Source organism: Protopterus annectens, chromosome 16.part0 (assembly GCF_019279795.1).
Source record: "Protopterus annectens isolate FY-2018-M chromosome 16.part0, PAN1.0, whole genome shotgun sequence".
In the NCBI taxonomy this organism is placed as follows: Eukaryota; Metazoa; Chordata; order Ceratodontiformes; family Protopteridae; genus Protopterus; species Protopterus annectens.
The window spans coordinates 325,757,099-325,773,836 of NC_056750.1; the positions used below are offsets into that span (position 1 = coordinate 325,757,099).

The 16,738-nt window shown below is 37.2% G+C and overlaps 1 protein-coding gene across 1 annotated transcript in view; it reads right to left on the reverse strand.

The window, feature by feature from the left end:
* Positions 1-2,038: 2,038 nt before the first annotated feature.
* LOC122790305 (centrosome-associated protein 350-like) overlaps positions 2,039-16,738 on the reverse strand; it is a 400,823-nt gene continuing 386,123 nt past the window's right edge. The window contains exon 11 of the mRNA XM_044057821.1: positions 2,039-4,143. Within this exon, the coding sequence (XP_043913756.1) occupies positions 3,976-4,143 (168 nt within the window). The 3' untranslated portion in view covers positions 2,039-3,975. The remainder of the gene's footprint in view (positions 4,144-16,738) is intronic.

Here is a 16,738-nt window from a genome sequence, read left to right on the forward strand (position 1 = left end):
CTCATTTATGTTACTACAAGGTAAAATTGTACTGTGGACGGCACAGTGGTGCAGTGGTAGCATTGTCGTCTCACAGCAAGAGGTTCTCCAGTTTGATTCTCAGCTGGGGGTGCCTTCTGTGTGGGGTCTGGATGTCCTCCCTGCATTCATGTGGGTTTCCTCTGGGTGCTCTGGTTTCCTCCCATGTTACAAAGACATATGTCTAGAGTGTTTCTCCCTGGGCCTCCGCTGAAAATTGGCTTTGTTCCGAGTTGGACTTTCCCAGTAAACAAATGTTAAATAAATAAATAAATTGCTTTGGCAATATAATGCAGAATAAGGGTCTTATATTACACATGATTAAAAACAAATGGTGCATTATTTCAGAAATAATCCAAATTCATTTATTTCTAAATGGTGTTATTCATGGAGCTGCACTATCCCAAAGTGATAACTGTACTGCACAAAGTCCTACTCATCATTGCATGTTATTTCCAGTACGCACTAATCGACGGTTTCACACATGACCTTTTGGTAACAACATTTGTATAGAGAACTTCTATCAGATGGCAATAAAAGGACAACCACATTAATATACATAGTAATTTCTAGCTAGCCTAATTTGAAACTGGGAAACAGAATCAAATTGAGCAGGTGAAAGCTGGCTCAATAACAAATTCAAAAGCAACAAATAAAATAAAGAACCAGATAACAAAATACTATATAAAACACTTGTTTAATTTCAGAAAGGTAAAAACAAGAAAATATATAACAGATGAGAGCTTTCACACCAAAGGTGCTTCATCACATCAAAAAAACAAACAGTGCAAGTTTACAGTTAAGAAAATTCAAAGTCACCTGGTCACATCACTTTGCTCTCTAACTTGATACTGGCTCATTTTTCAATATGGCTAATATGTGCCTTTCAAAGCAACCATTAGGAAAAATACAGGGCTGCACTAAAAGGAAGAAGGGGGAGAAGCTAAACCAGAGATGTACCAAAAAGAAGCAGAGGGAGAGAGGAGCTAAACCAATTCCAAAACAGAGTTATTTGAGGGACATAATGAGGAAGCTACTCAGATACTGTAGTGCAGACACCCATGGAAAGCCTGTAGTGCCACTTCAAGCTCCTGTTGGTGGAAGCTGTCAAGCATCGGCATTTGGAACTGAAGTTATGGAAGGGGGTAGGGATTGTCTGGGTGATACTGAAAGAGTCAAGAAAGGCTGGAGAAGCATTTATTCCCTCAGTATAAGCTGGTAATCCAATAGTGAAGATCACATTTAAAATTATCATTGAAATGAAGTACTTGTTGAAGGTTACAATTTAGTCTGGAAGTGTCTTTTATCTAGGAATAGATGGGTAGATTTTCATGTATTTTTGGTTGCTTTCTGTGTATCTTTTGCTTTGGCACAGCCTTGATTAACTGCTGTATACCTGGTAGGTGTGTCTAAGTCAGCTAAAGAAGGATACTGGTTGGTTTAAGCTTGTGTAAAGGGCAACAGGTTCTTTTTTTACCCGATGGCCACATTTAACTACATCTGCTCTACGAAGGGAGAAGGTGTTCAAACTGCACTGGATAAATCAGGATAAAATACTGTACAGATATACTAATTGAAAGCACACTGCTTAAAGTATTTTAGCAATGAAAAATGAAGACTGTTTCATAATATATTATCTCTCTCTCTCTCTCTCTCTATATATATATATATATATATATATATATATATCGTTTACTATCAAAATTTTGAACCGTACTCCATCGACTGTACTATCGTTGAACACGGAAGTTCGAAAACAGTAATATTGATGTCAAAAAAGAATCTAGGAACGGGTTTTAACATGGGTCGAGGTAGGTGTTCAGTATTATTCCGTTCCGAACTACAAACATCTCCCCTACCTCGAACCATGTTAAAACCCGTTCCTAGATTACCGTTCGAAATTTTGATAGTAAACTATATATATATATATATATATATATATATATATACATATACACACACACACACACACACACACACACATATATGTGTGTGTAAGTATATCGTAATATGCACCAAATCTAACTTTAAAACACTGAGCAAAACTGCTTGAAACACTTCTTTTTTTTTTTTTTTGAGGGAAGCAAGGCCACTGTACCCACACACCTCTTGCTAATTATATATAAATATATATATATATATATATATATATATACAAACACACACACACACACACACACATAGATGCATATATGTAAAAAGGTCACCCGTAATGGAGGCTCATGGGATATATGCAAATGATCCCTTAATTACATCAAGTGTTGATTAGGTCAATAAAAAGGCTGAAAGATGCTTATCCAGAACTAGTGGGGCTTGGCTTTACTGGTCTGAATATATTCATAAATACTTAAAAAGTAAAAAGTCATGGGCATTTAGAAGCTGTGTAGCTGAAATATTCGATGTCCTTAAGGGGTCATTTGCATACATCTCATGGGCCTGCATTACAGGAGGTTTAAGGTATCATACAGTAAAAACTGTAGCTTGGCTGGGTATGGGGCTTTCTTGCAGTGTGTGTGTGTGTGTGTATATATATATATATATATATATATATATATATATATATATATATATATATACATACACATGTACCTAAGTTGTGTTTTTTACAAGGTTCACAATCCACTGAGACACATGCAGATTTATCTGTGACATTGCTGTCAGATGCCTCTCCTTTACATAAGTATTAGATGTTCACCTAAAGAAGTGAAACAATGCTTGGGAAGACACTGACTTCAGTGCTGCCAAATGTAGAAAAACATAGGATCGAACAAATTGTGTGCAACTGGAAAGAAAATACTGATAAAACGTAACCTACCTAAACCAGTTTCAAGTATATAGCTAAAATCTTTACAGACTTAAATGAATTATTAATACTCAAACTGGTCTCTCTGTTAGCCTTATAAAATTGCTACAACAAATGGTAATTTATTTTCTGTCATCAATCTTTATGTGGCATTGTGTTATAATACTGCTTTGTGCTATACAGTGTGTCCAGCTTGTATATGCCTTACTCCAAACTCCTCTACTTATTTGTCCCATTTTCAAACTATTATTGCTCAATGTACTGTCATGAATATGTTTCATGTCCTTATTTTTGTCTACTGCCAGTAGTTTATGTTATAGCTGATAGGGGTCAGTAATAACTGAAAAATAATAAAGAAATTGACATAATGACAGTAGTCTGCAAAAACACTCCAATGGTTTTATTACTAGCTATGAAAATCTAATTTTATGGTGTTTTAATCTTTCGTACTTTCCATTAACTAGATATTACCATATGGCATACATAGCAAACAGTCATTTATTAAATGTATTATTTTATTATGTAACTGCAAGTCATTCTGGAGAAACTTAAATAAAACTACTTGGATATAATTATTGCTGTTTCATGTTTTTGTTTAGTATTTTATATCAACAATCTAGATAAAATAATATTTTTTTAAAGTGAAGTTGACAGAGAGGTAAGAGATAGGCTGAATTATCAATGAATCTTTTTTTTTTCCTGTAAAAACATGGAAAATCATTTCAGTCTCAGTTAACTGTACCCTTTGCATGTATTAAAGACTACCACTGGTGGTAAATGTGTTATTTGTTCATGCCTTACTCCTACCTTGTTTAATTGATAACTGCATGCATGCAGATGACCGTTTTTGGAAAACATGAATTTAAGTATGGTCCACATCAGAAAATTGGAAGCCAGAAATTAGTATGAGGGGTCAAGTAAGGAACTCTTCTAAGCCACCCCACACTTAATGCTACTTTAATAAATGTAATAAAAGCCGTGAAATAAATACATGAATTTCCTTTAAAGTGCAAACCATGCTCAAAGGCTTGTTAGTGTGCTATAACACTAGTAGTGAAGATTTACACAATGTGGAATGCCACTATCATCATCACCATCACAGTCTTCCTATTTAGTGTTCATTTATAACTTGCCATTACAGTTACTCAGCAAGTTCAGAGAATTTCCCTTTTCTTGAACCGTCTGAGATATATATCATCAAGCAGCTGAATGGTGTCCTGCAGCAACTCATCAAAAATGTCTTCAGTGATGTCCATCTTCACCGTAAGCTCATCATCTTCATAATCACTCCACTGACAGTCTTCCTCGTGGAGCTCCTGAATCTAAATTTACAAAAGAAAGACAAAAGTAGATTACATATATTTCTTAATATGCCACTCTTGTATGTTGAAGTACAGAAGCTTAACACACAATGTGTGAATAAATCATAAAAAATGCTAAAGTACACTATATAAAGTACAGTTGAGAGTGTAGTTACTGTAAATATAGATTTTTGAGGGAACAAAAAATTATAGTAGTATAAAACATGACTGTTTACATATCTCTAATAAGTTCATCCTGCTTGATTTTTTCCACTAGTGGACTGATGCCCCTGCGTGGAGTTAACAGCAGGTAACAGTCTGTCAATGACTGGTATGTGTCCTTAGAAAGTTAACATTAGCTCATGTCATCTTCAGTTTGTTAAGTAAAAACTATAAACAGCAGGAACAAAGATAAAAGGTGCAGCACATGAATACTCGGCACGCTGTGAGCTTATTGACGACTTAGTTATATTTATAAGTAATTACTGAGTATCCAACAGACAGACTGCTGGGAGGACATCTGTGCAGCTACAGCTGCCTCTCCTTCTCTTTGTTGCAGAAGATCTTCAGTTATGGTAACTGTCTCACAAAACTGCTCTGTTGTTCATCAGGAGGACAGTTTGCTGTAGTACAATGTATGACAAATGAGTAGCATCCTGAGCAATTAATATGTTTTAAGACTTTTCTTAATGTAATCTTAACACGCACAGTCCTGCACCAGGTGTTCCAGGCTTTCTTGTACTATTTTTAAAAATGTTTGCATCATTAACAATTAAACATTCTTTATATCAAACATACCTATTCATCTGTCTCCTTACACAATTTTGTTAATCATTTTACATCTCCATACTTCAGATTAGTATATTTCCATCACACATTATTCCCCACTTACAAAATTCCCATTCTTACAACCTTCATTTTACCTAGCCAAAAAACTAATTCAGAGCTTTCACTCCAGATTAATAACTTAAAACAAAAAACAAATTTGAGAAAACAAAGAGTCACTTCAGGGAAAGTTTTACGTCTATGTTTAAGTGCTTTCATTCTTTAAAATCACATGGACTTCTTCAGAAACATTTAAAAATAGAAAAAAAATTACGTTCATAAAAACACACAACTCATGGCTAAAAACATATCAGCTGACCCTTAAAACAGCTTTAATTTGTATTATGCATTTTTAAAATATATTAGTATTATTAAATAATACATTTTAGCTTGGTAACTCCTAATTTAAATACACTAATTGCTGAAATGCTATTATTTATTCCAGGATGCTTTCTTGCATCCAAACTAAACTGCCCTGTTAATTCTCTGTATTCCAAACTTGTTTTCCAAGGACCATATCTTGTTTTTACTACCTTCTCCAGAATAAAAAAATATATAAACTTTTTGAAGGTTCTACATTTCGATCTGTGCTTAAAAAGGCATTATTTGTAGTCTCCTTTTAATATGATAAATGTGTTCCTGTTCCTGATTGCTGGCTCTCTGCTTAACCCACATAAAAGGCATTACAAGTAGGGCAGCTTGTAAGATACACTACCCCCTTAGTTATAAAGCTGAACCTATCATCTAGCGCAGGATACAATGGTGATATAGGGGCTATCACTGATATAGATGTGACATAGGGGTTATCATTGACATAGGCATGCCATCTGCACCTTGCACATTTTTTCATAGCATGATTCTGTTTTTGGTCACACTCACTCTTTTTAGCTTCTAATCTGTGTTATGTTCCTATTTCTTCTGAGAACCACTGATGGTTTGTAATCTATTTTGCCTTTCAGCTCCTTACTAAAAGCAGTATTTTAATTTTTATTATTTTTCTAAATGCTTCAGAATCTACATCAAATGGTAACACTAATGACTGTGTCTTATTCCCCCACTTTACTCCACATCACTCCCTGCACAACTTTATTAGTACCTGATAACCTGCAACTTACCTTTGAAAAGACATTTCCAAAACACTACTTTTAATCAAGACAGCTTTGACACACACACACACACACACACACACACACACACACACACACACACACACACACACACACACACACCTACCATATACCCTCACTTAACCTTACTCTAATCATCACCTACCTACACTCACACAAACACTTCTACTGTCTACTGCTGAAACCTTCAGAATATCTAAAGGTTTTGGCATTAGTTTGCCAACTTCACACTTATCTTCCCCACACATATTCAATGTTCTGTTCATCCAAAATCTTCAAAATGTCAATGAAAGAAGCACTCGAGTAATTCACTCCATATATGGATATACTGAAGATGGTTAACTCCACCTTAGGTCGACATCTATTTAGCTGACAAATTTTGATCAACTAAACAGATGATTGACAGGTGTGGTCGTATAAGTCTCTGGGGAGCGAATTATGCCCTTTGCCAGAGATTGTGTGATCTCAGAGTTAGTAAATATAATTAGCTGAGGGTGTGGGGGGTACAGGGGGGTGGGCTTTCCCCCTGCAAAAAATGATATCTTCATCTGATTTTGTTTTGCAAATCTTTACATACACCGATAATGTTGATTGCCGTATGTGTAATAGTGTGTCAGCATTTGAAAAGTCAGCCTTTTGGTGTCAACTTTGCAAATGTCGAGATTTGGATAGTTCAATCAACATCAGCACATCCCTCTATCTATATGCCCATCTATCCATGTACATACACACACACACACACACACACACACACACACACACACACACACACACACACACACACACACACACACACACACACACACACACACACACACACACACACACACACACACACACACACATATACACATAATGCACTTATTTAATTCCTTCCTATAGATTTAACAATCATTTTTGTTTTTTGACTTGCATCTCCAATTACAAAAATTAAAGAAAAAGGTGTTTCATTGTTCTGTGACCTGTGCAGTTAGTCTGGGAATAGGACAGTTGAATGAAGACACTTTTATATTTTATTAAGACTATTGGGGTGAGTTTGGTTTGGATGAATATCACACTGCATACATTTGGTTTTGTTTAATGTTGCTTGAAGTCATCTATCTATCTTTCCACAACCCTTTTCCCCATTTTTGCACATGAATGCCTCTCTATAATCCATACTGAAGCCAGTACATTTAAGAACAGAGTTGGATAGGTGTTTTCTATGATTTATCACATGCTGTTTCAATTGAGATGCAATTAATTGCAACAAAACATTTAAACCATCTATAAGGCATACATTCAAAACAACAACAAGTCACACAACACATAAAATAATTATTTTTGAAACAGGACTAGTCTCTTCCTGTATGCCTCGCTTCCCCAATGTGGGGACAAGCCTCACCATTCTGTGTGTTCTCTCTTTCTCTCTCTCTCTCTCTCTGTATGTGTGTGTGTGTGTGTATATGCATATATGTATGTATATACTCCAATGTCACACAAAGTATGCGAAGTGGAAATAATGCAGAGAACAAAAATGTATCTTCTCTCTCTCTTCTCTGACTCCCGTGATCCAAAAACAAGCAAATGATGTGTGACATCACCAGTTCTGGTTCACTGAAACAGTGGCTACAAGAAACCTGTGATCTTCTTTTTTTGATGTTCCAGTATTCATTGAAGCAGTTGGTGATAAAACACAAATTTCTTGTTGTGTAGGAGTTTTAGTTAGATTTGAGGTTTAGGATTATGGTTTGTGTTACATTTTAGGGCAGGGTTAATATTAGGGTTGTGTGGGCTTTTGTTCTGAATGGAGTGACATTAACTTTGCCTCATACCAGAAATACTGCTAATTATGTATAAAGTTATGTTTTGTATAGTTTCAATATTTTTATTTTTCAAAGGAATAGTTTTCTTTGTTGTATACTTCTGATCATGTGGATCTGGTTATGTTGTTTCCTACTGGACTGTCTTCAAAGAAATGTTCTAGATCCATTAGTTTAATTAGAAGCTTATAGCTACTCTGTTTATTCTGTTATCATACTATGTTTAAAGTGCTAAGGATCAGATACAGAAGGGCTGGCATCACACCAAGGCTATACTGTCCACATGACCATTATAATACAAGACTATACTGTCCACATGACCGTTAGTACATGATTCAGTAAAAAATGGCATCTGAAGCATGGGCTCCCTACAATGAACAGCTGTGGCCATAATGACAGGACATGCAACAGACACTGTTTAAATAAGTACTAAAAATACTGTGGTTGCATTGCCTCTGCTATATGACTTTAGGTATAACTGGTCCTTTCTTCTGTCTCTCTCTCAGGTAACGAGGTAATGTTATGACTACAAGTATATAACTTTACACTGATGCTACACATGTATGGGGTATACTGGTACAATGCATGTTTATTGGCACAGAGATGTAGAATCTCTAAGGCGGCATTCTTGCACAGCTGGCATTTGTTAAAGCTTCCAAAGTCACTTTGTTTGTCACTGGAGTCCTTTGTTTTGTGCTGTTATAATTGTACCAGTTTTTAAATGTTCATTCATGAAAAAAAATGTAATCCTTCATTATGTATAGAATGAGACACCATTACTCGTTTGCATGTGTGTAACATACTGGTCTATATACTTGATACTCTGAAGAATATATGTAAATATCATCTTACATTGGGCTTTATCTGTTACACTGGTGAAGACTGAAAGAAATGATACATGTATGTTATGCAGCCACCATTCAGGGAGCTAAGAGTAGCAGAGAGAGAGACAGCAATAAAGCATGAAGTCCTCTATGAAACTCTGGATATCATTCAGAGAGGTTCACCTACATGCTTCAGTCATTATTTCTGAGCACTGGGCCAATTGACATTCACTATTCAATTTCACTCTTTGAATGACATTAGCACATAATTATGTTTGAAATCATGAACAGTTGAGGATTTCTGAGTGGCTCTGCATGGAGTTCTACAATGAATCATCTGACAAGGGACAGCACAGACCAGTGGTACAGCACTGAGAAATAATACATTCTAAATATCCTTATCTGTTCAGAGATGACAGCATAGGTCTGGATATCTTGTTTTATATAAACTTTCATGAATGTGATGCTACTACATATTGTTGTAACGATGACTCCAATGTGTTATATTGATATGGGGCACTGTAATGTGCCTTTGACAAAGGTTTTTATTTTTCATTTTTTTAGTTAATAGAGCCAGGTTAATTAGGACAAAACAGGCATGTATGTAACCCATATCTACTAAGTAATAACATCAAGCACTTTTTGGTGTCTGGTACATGCTTGGTGCATTCTGAACTTTGCACTGGGGAATTATTATATTTATTACTGCATGTGCAAGAACACACCAACACTACAACTGATACATGATTACATAGATTACACTGCATAATGCAAATCCAGGTTTACTGCATACTAGGTACAAGTGTAACTCGCTTACCCATGAGCTAGCCTTGTGCAGTGTGTGCCACCATCCTGTCTAACTTCCTAAATGTTAAAATATTAACATGCTTGCTGTGCACTAAAAATATGAACTATTTAAAAAAACAACTCAAAGGATAGGTTAAGTAAGGTCAGACAGAAGTATACTAACATGATCAGATATTTCAAGAGAAAGGACATTACCACGATAATCACCCTGGTATCTTTGAAAGCAGATTAATAGTGTGTGCCCAGCACAAATATTCCCACATGGAACATTGTGTTGACAGTTTGGAAACTACCGTTCACTCAAACTGCAGTACATCTACCTCATTGTTTAAAAGCATCTGGAGCTTAAATTGCACAAGGTGAAAATATTGTTAATATTTTCCATGGACTGTAATATTTTTCACCAAAAATTAATGCTTGCATTACAAGAAGAATAAATACACTGATAGAACTGATTACAAAAGGATTGGGATAAATATTTTAAGCTGGAATTCATACTTTTTTCAAAAACAGACTTAATGTTTTAAGTTGAAGGTGAAGTGAACAGATTAGATAGCTGCTCATTATATTCTTCTTGTCATTGGCTGGAACAGCTGCGTATTTATTCTGTTAGTAATTATTTTATGTCTTATCATTGAAAGCATATGTAGTATTCTCACTGAAACTAGTTCCTTTGTTAATGATCATTAAAACTGCATGCTATACATAGCAGAGGATATGGTATGAAGAAACTCTGCTGTAAATTGTTTCATAACTGCAATACAGTGGATTTATCTTTCAACCACAGTAGACAGCAATATTGCATTAAACAACTATTTTTTTTAGTTTAATATACCTCTTCTCATTCATGCTGGTTTAATACAATATATATAAATGCATTACAGACCTATAAGTAACCTATAAGAAAAAGGACCCTAAGTTATTGTTGAGGTCTGAATAGAGAGATGATGAAATCAGCAAGAAAAGGTGAGTAATATTGCTGGAACTGAAATCATCCTCATGTCTTGGTGAGTACCTTCAATTGTTGGCCCCCGTTTTCACAAAATCTCACCCAGATAAAACTGATATATAAAATGCAATCTATTTATTATGGAGAGAGGCAAGTTAAAAAAAAATAAAGACAGATGGATGCATAGGTCCTTAGATAAAAAAGTGCCCAATCCTGATTTGCACATTGGAGCTAGGACAGGGTAAAATGGCAGCAAAAAATCCTCAAGACACAAAAACAATCCTACATAGGGGTTAGGCTAGGCTCAGGTGGAGGATGGCCCACCTGTTGTAGAAGGAAGTAGTAGTCCACAAAAACTGACAAGCCAAAAAAGAGCCATAAAGATAATAGAGTGGACTACTGAGGATAAGAAAGAATTGCATTGTTATTGTTATGCAAGAAGCCCAGAATTTCCAGATAGGAGATATTCAGAAAGATTAAGAAAGAAATTAGAGGAAAGAAAAATACTTGCACAAGAAAAACTGTCAAAAGTTTCAAATACACATTTGCATTCATTAATACAACACAACCAAGAAAAGCATTACATAGACAAAGAAACTTTTGGCTGCCTGGAAAACAGGTGATAGAGGAAGTGAGAAAATATAAACAAAATCCAGAGATTTTTGAAAGGTATAAGATATGGTATAATATTTATACAAAGGAAAAAGCCAAATGAATCAGTACAAAAAAAAAGCACCACAGATATTTGAAGATAAATATCAGCAAAGGTACCCAAATATGAAAAATTTCACAATAAAAAAAAAAAGTAAGAAAACAAAGGGAGAAGTACAAAGAGGGTTAGTAATGGAGAAGTTAAAGAAATAGAAAAAAAAGAAGCTATGTACTTACCATAACATCCCATGTGTGTTGTCTATCTTGCGCTCTACTCTCACTGATGGGATGGAGTCGATCCATCGGATCCGTCTCACGTATTCTGCGAGCTTCAGGTCTTCAGCAAAACTCATGGGCTCCTTTTACCCATAATGCAATCCTCCATTTACCTCAGATCTTGTTTGCCCTCAGCAGCAGACTGACAGAGGAATAATATACATACATATATATATATATATATATCTCTATATATATATATATCTCTATATATATATCTATATATATATATATATACACACACACACACACACACACACACACACATTTATGTATATAAAAATGTATATATATATATATATATATATATATATATATATGGGTTCACTTTATAACATCGAAATACTGAAATGTCGAATTTCAGTATCTCGAAGCTATAAAGTCGAACGTTAAAAATAGTGAACATTCATAATCGCGAATTTGACGTATGTTGAAAATATGTCGAATTCGCGGTTATGAAGTTGCGCTATGTAATGTCCGGGTTTGTGTTTTGTTGGTGCGCGGTGCCGTGTTTGGATGTAGGTGTTATGTCAGGTAAGTGAGTGTTTTGTAAGGGTTTTGAGTGGGAGTTAGAGTGTGTGTGAGGGATTGGAGAATGTGCGTGTGTGAGTGAGCTTTTGTGTTGTGTTTGTGCGATCTCGGAGTTAGTATATATAAGTAGGGGGTGCAGGGGGGCTTGCCCCCCTGCTTATGTGTGTGTGAGTTGTGTATGTGTGTTGTTTTTTTGTTTATGTTGTGATGTGGGTGTTGTGTTGTATGTTTAGTGTAGTGTGTGCGGTGTTTTCGGTTATGTGGTTTCACGGTTTTTGTTTGTCGGTGTTTTGTGGATTCGGTTTTATAGTCTCGAGATACTGAAATTCGATATTTCAGCATTTTGAGGTTATAAAGTGAATATATATATATATATATATATATATATATATATATATATATCTGTGTAAAAGTACCTAACTGTCAAAAATACACAAAATAATGAATTCTGAGGCTATATGGCCTTGTAGAAACCACTTTGTACTACTCGGTCTCCCAGAAGTATAGGCAGGGGGTATGGAGGGGGGGGGTGTGAGACTAAAGGGAGAGATGGACAACACACATGGAAAGTTATGGGAAATACATAACTTCTTTATGTGATGCTGTCAATCTCTCCTTTATTCTCACTGATGGGACCGCATCCCAAGCAGCCTAACACTTGGGTGGCTCGTGGGAGAATATTCCACAGAACCAAAAGAGGCTCTACTCCTAGAGGCCAAATCCAGTTTGTAATGAATAATATAATACAATAAATTTGCCCAAGTTGCTGCAGCACAGATGTTATCCAACAGTAATCTAGTTTGAAAAGCTGCAGAGGTGGTGGCTGACCTTGTGGCATGAGCTTTAAAGGTACTTGGAAAAGGTCTATTTTTTGAATTATAGATGTAAGATACACACAGAGTGAGCCATTTAGATAAAGTAACTTTTGTGACTGGATGACCTTTCCAAATGTCAGATTAAGATACAAAAAGCTGATATGATTTTCTAAATTCAGGAGTTCTATGTAGGTAGAAATGTAACTGCCTGTGAACATCTAGGAGATGTAGTGAATATTCTCCATTACTTTGGAAGCTAGGGTAGCGTTGTTGCCTCACAGTAAGACGCTGTCTGGTTCGATTCTCAGCTAGAGCGTCTTCTGCGTGGAGACATGCGTGAATGGGCATACCTTCGTTGAAGGTTGTGCATCAGGGCTTGTAACTCGGCACGTAAAAATCAATTACCAATCATTAGCGGACCGGAGTTCCTCTATGGCGATGCCTAACGGGGAAAAGCCGAAAGACACAAACAAACTTTGAAAGCTAGGGAAGAGCAGCTTTATAGATTGGTTGAGGTTACATTCTGACACAACTTTAGGTAGGAAAGAAGGATTCATGTGCAAAGAAACTCTGTCCTTATTAAAAATTAGATATGGGGCTTTGGCTGATAAATCTTGTAATTCAGAAACTCGTCTGGATGACGTAATAGCCACTAAAAAGAGTGTTTTCCAGGAGGGATATTTTAAATTGCATGCTGTAGATGGTTCAAAAGGAGGACAAGTGATATTAGACAAGATGAAATTGATATTTTAGGGAGTTGTTGGAATCTTATATGCTGGTCTTATCATTGTAGTCCCCTTCAGAAAAGCTTTACGAAGTCTATGTGACATGATTCCAGAACCATTTTGTCCTACATGGAAATTGGAAATTCCTGCCAGCTGAACTCTAATAGTGACTGCAGCCACTCCTTCATTGAAGAGTTTTGCCAAAAATTCTAGTATAGAATGTATAGGTGCAGAAAAAGGTTCTATCTGATTACTGTTAGCCCATGTAATCATCTCTGCCATTTACTCTTGTACAATTTCTGTGTGGAGGTTTTATGAGAAGATAACAGACATGTTTGACTGGTGAGGAAAGTAGGGGAAACCTGGTGATCAGGGGAAGTGGAGCAGCCAAGCTGTTAGTCTGAGAGTATCCATACTGGGGTGAACTATTCCTGATGGGTGGGTAAAATGGTCTGGAACAGTGTCCAGAATCCATGGTTTGTCCCGAAGATGAGGCTGTAGAAAGAGGAACCTGATTTGATAAAGCCAATAGAGGGCAATCAGGATTATTTTTCTTTCCAACCAGTTTGCTTTCTGCAAAAACTTGGGATTAAGAGGTATAGGAGGAAAGGCATAAAGAAGTCCTGGAGGCCAATCGTGCACAAGTGCATCCCTTGGTGACTCCCCCGTAGGAGGGATTAGGACAAAGTAGTTGTTGCATTTGGCATTTGTGGGCTATGCAAACAGATCGCAGCGAGGCTGACCCCATTTTTGGAAGATCTGTTCTGTAATCTTTTGATTGAGGGACCACTTGTGTGGCCATAGTATGGCCCTGCTCAATTTGTCTGCAATCACGTTGAATTTCCCTGGGATGTGCATTGCTATAAGAAAGCGATTGGAAGCCATTGCCCCTTGCTAGGCCCTCAGAGCTTCTCAACAAAAGGGGGTAAGATCTGGTTCCTCCATGTTTGTTTATGTACCAGACAACAGCTATGTTGTCTGTCTGAACTGCTATCGTTTCTAGAGGGAGAATGTCCTAAAATGCTTCCAATGCCAAATGCACTGCCCTCATCTCTAGGATGTTTATGTACAAATGAACCTCATGTTCCTGCCAGATGCCTTGGACTGTCTTTCCCAGATAATGCCCCCCCACCCTATCTGGGAGTGTGTGTGGTTAACGTGGCTTGGGGCTAAGGGGGCATGAAGTGACGCCCTTGAGATACTAATGGGGAGTGAATCCACCATTGAAGGTCATTTTTGCAGGCACTGGTTATCAGAATCTTGTGTGACATTGGAAGATCCAAGATTGACCATTGTGTGGAAAGTAACCACTGAAGTATTTACATATGAATATGAGCTAGGGGAATGAGTACAATAGTTGCAGCCATTTTCCCCAGGACCTGAAGAACCAGTTTTGCAGAGGCTTGTATCTTCCTGATCAACAAATGTGCATAATGGTGGAGATTATTTACTCTGTCTTGTGGCACCCTTGCGAACAGTGTAGTCATGTTCAACTCTGCTCCTTTAAAGATTAAACTTTGACATGGCTTTAGATTTAGATTTTTCATAGTTTATGGTACTAACTAGGGAGGAACAAAGTTGAAGGGTGTAGTCCCTGGCTTGTAGCAGAAGATGCCTGTTCGGGGCAGTGATGAGCCAGTCATCCAAATACGGAAACACATGGAATCCTCTGGATTTCAGGTGAGCCACTACTACTGCCATACACTTGGTGAACACTCTGGGGTGGTAGTGAGACCAAAGGGCAGGGCATGAAACTGGAAATGACCGGCTCCTAGCCAGAAGCACAGGTACCCTCTGGATCACCTTTCCATTTTGATGTAGTAGTAGGCATCCTGAAGGTCTATCAAGCACATCTAATTGTCTTTTCCTAGGAATAGAAATATTGACTACAGTGTTACCATCCAGAACTTTTTTACAGACTTGTTTAGGTTGCTGAGGCCCAAAATGGGTCTCCAGTCCCCTGTTTTCTTTGGAACTAAAAGAATCTTGAGTAAGTTCTGGATCCTCTCTGGTCTGCGGGGACTTCTTGGATGACTCTTTTTCTTCGCAATGTTTGCATTTCTAATGTTGCTTGTTGCTTCTGACTAGGTAGAACATCTGGAAGAGTCTTATTTTCAGGAATGGGGAAGGAGAAGGGAATGATATATCCTCTGGATAGTACGCCCTGCTCCCATTTGTCATTTATCTTTTACCAGGTTTCGAGGTGCATAGACAAAGACCCCCAACTGCCTCTAGAGGTGAGCAATTGGGCACACCTTCAGGAGTGCTGAAAGGATCTGCCAAAGAAAGATTCACTAGAGCCCTGGTTCTGCAGGCCTCACCTGCCGCAAGGGTGGCATGTTCCATTATTGTACTGCCCTCTGCCTCTAGGGGAACTTTCATCTTGTGTGTCCTGAAAAGACCTTTGTGATTTTCTAAACCACATTTTCCCACTACCTCTCTGACCTTTAGGAAAGGGACTAGTACGTGTGGAAAAATGTACTCCAATGGCAGATAACGTCTTGCCTTCCTGTTCACACCTGGTAAGTGTCTCTTTACCCTTGGGCCTGAAAAGAGATGGCATTAATGAAGTAAGACTTGAAGGGCTCTGCAAAATTGTAAAGGCACATCCAGGCCTGTTTCCTGAGAGGAATGCCTGAACCCACTGCCCTACCTGTTCCATCTGCTGCATAAGATATGAGCCTCATGGATGAGTTAACAATTGAATTTATTGCGATGAGCTGAGCATTGACTTTGTCCGCCACCGTGATATAGCCTCAGAAAAAGAGGTCTTAATCAGACCCTTTAGAATTAACTTATTCTTTTGCTCCATTAATGCCCTCTGGTTAAAGTCGTGACAGATAGAGCATGATTCCTGTAAATGAAGTGGCCCCAAGTAATACACATACAGTGTGTGTGACTCACTAAGAGGCACCTTTTTCCCACATTTTTCACATTTCTTGAAGCCAAGAGGCTTCCCTTCCCACGTTTCAGACATGCTAAGGGAACAGGAGAGAAGAGAAATAGTCGACATGCACACAGAAACACTCGACCACTAACTCGGCCCTCTAACTTCAATGGACCAAAAGGAAAAATAGGAATAGAAGTTTTTTTTTTTAAAAAAAAAAAAAGAAAGAAAAGTACAGTGAAATATAAAAGGGGGAAGGAATATCCTCTAACTTAAACAGATGCTAATAATACTTAGAAAGAGACTTACAAACACTCGCTAGGGTAAAGAAATAATAAAGGGATATAATAAGAAGACTTTAAAATCTATAGAGGTAAGAAAAACTACAAATGTAGAA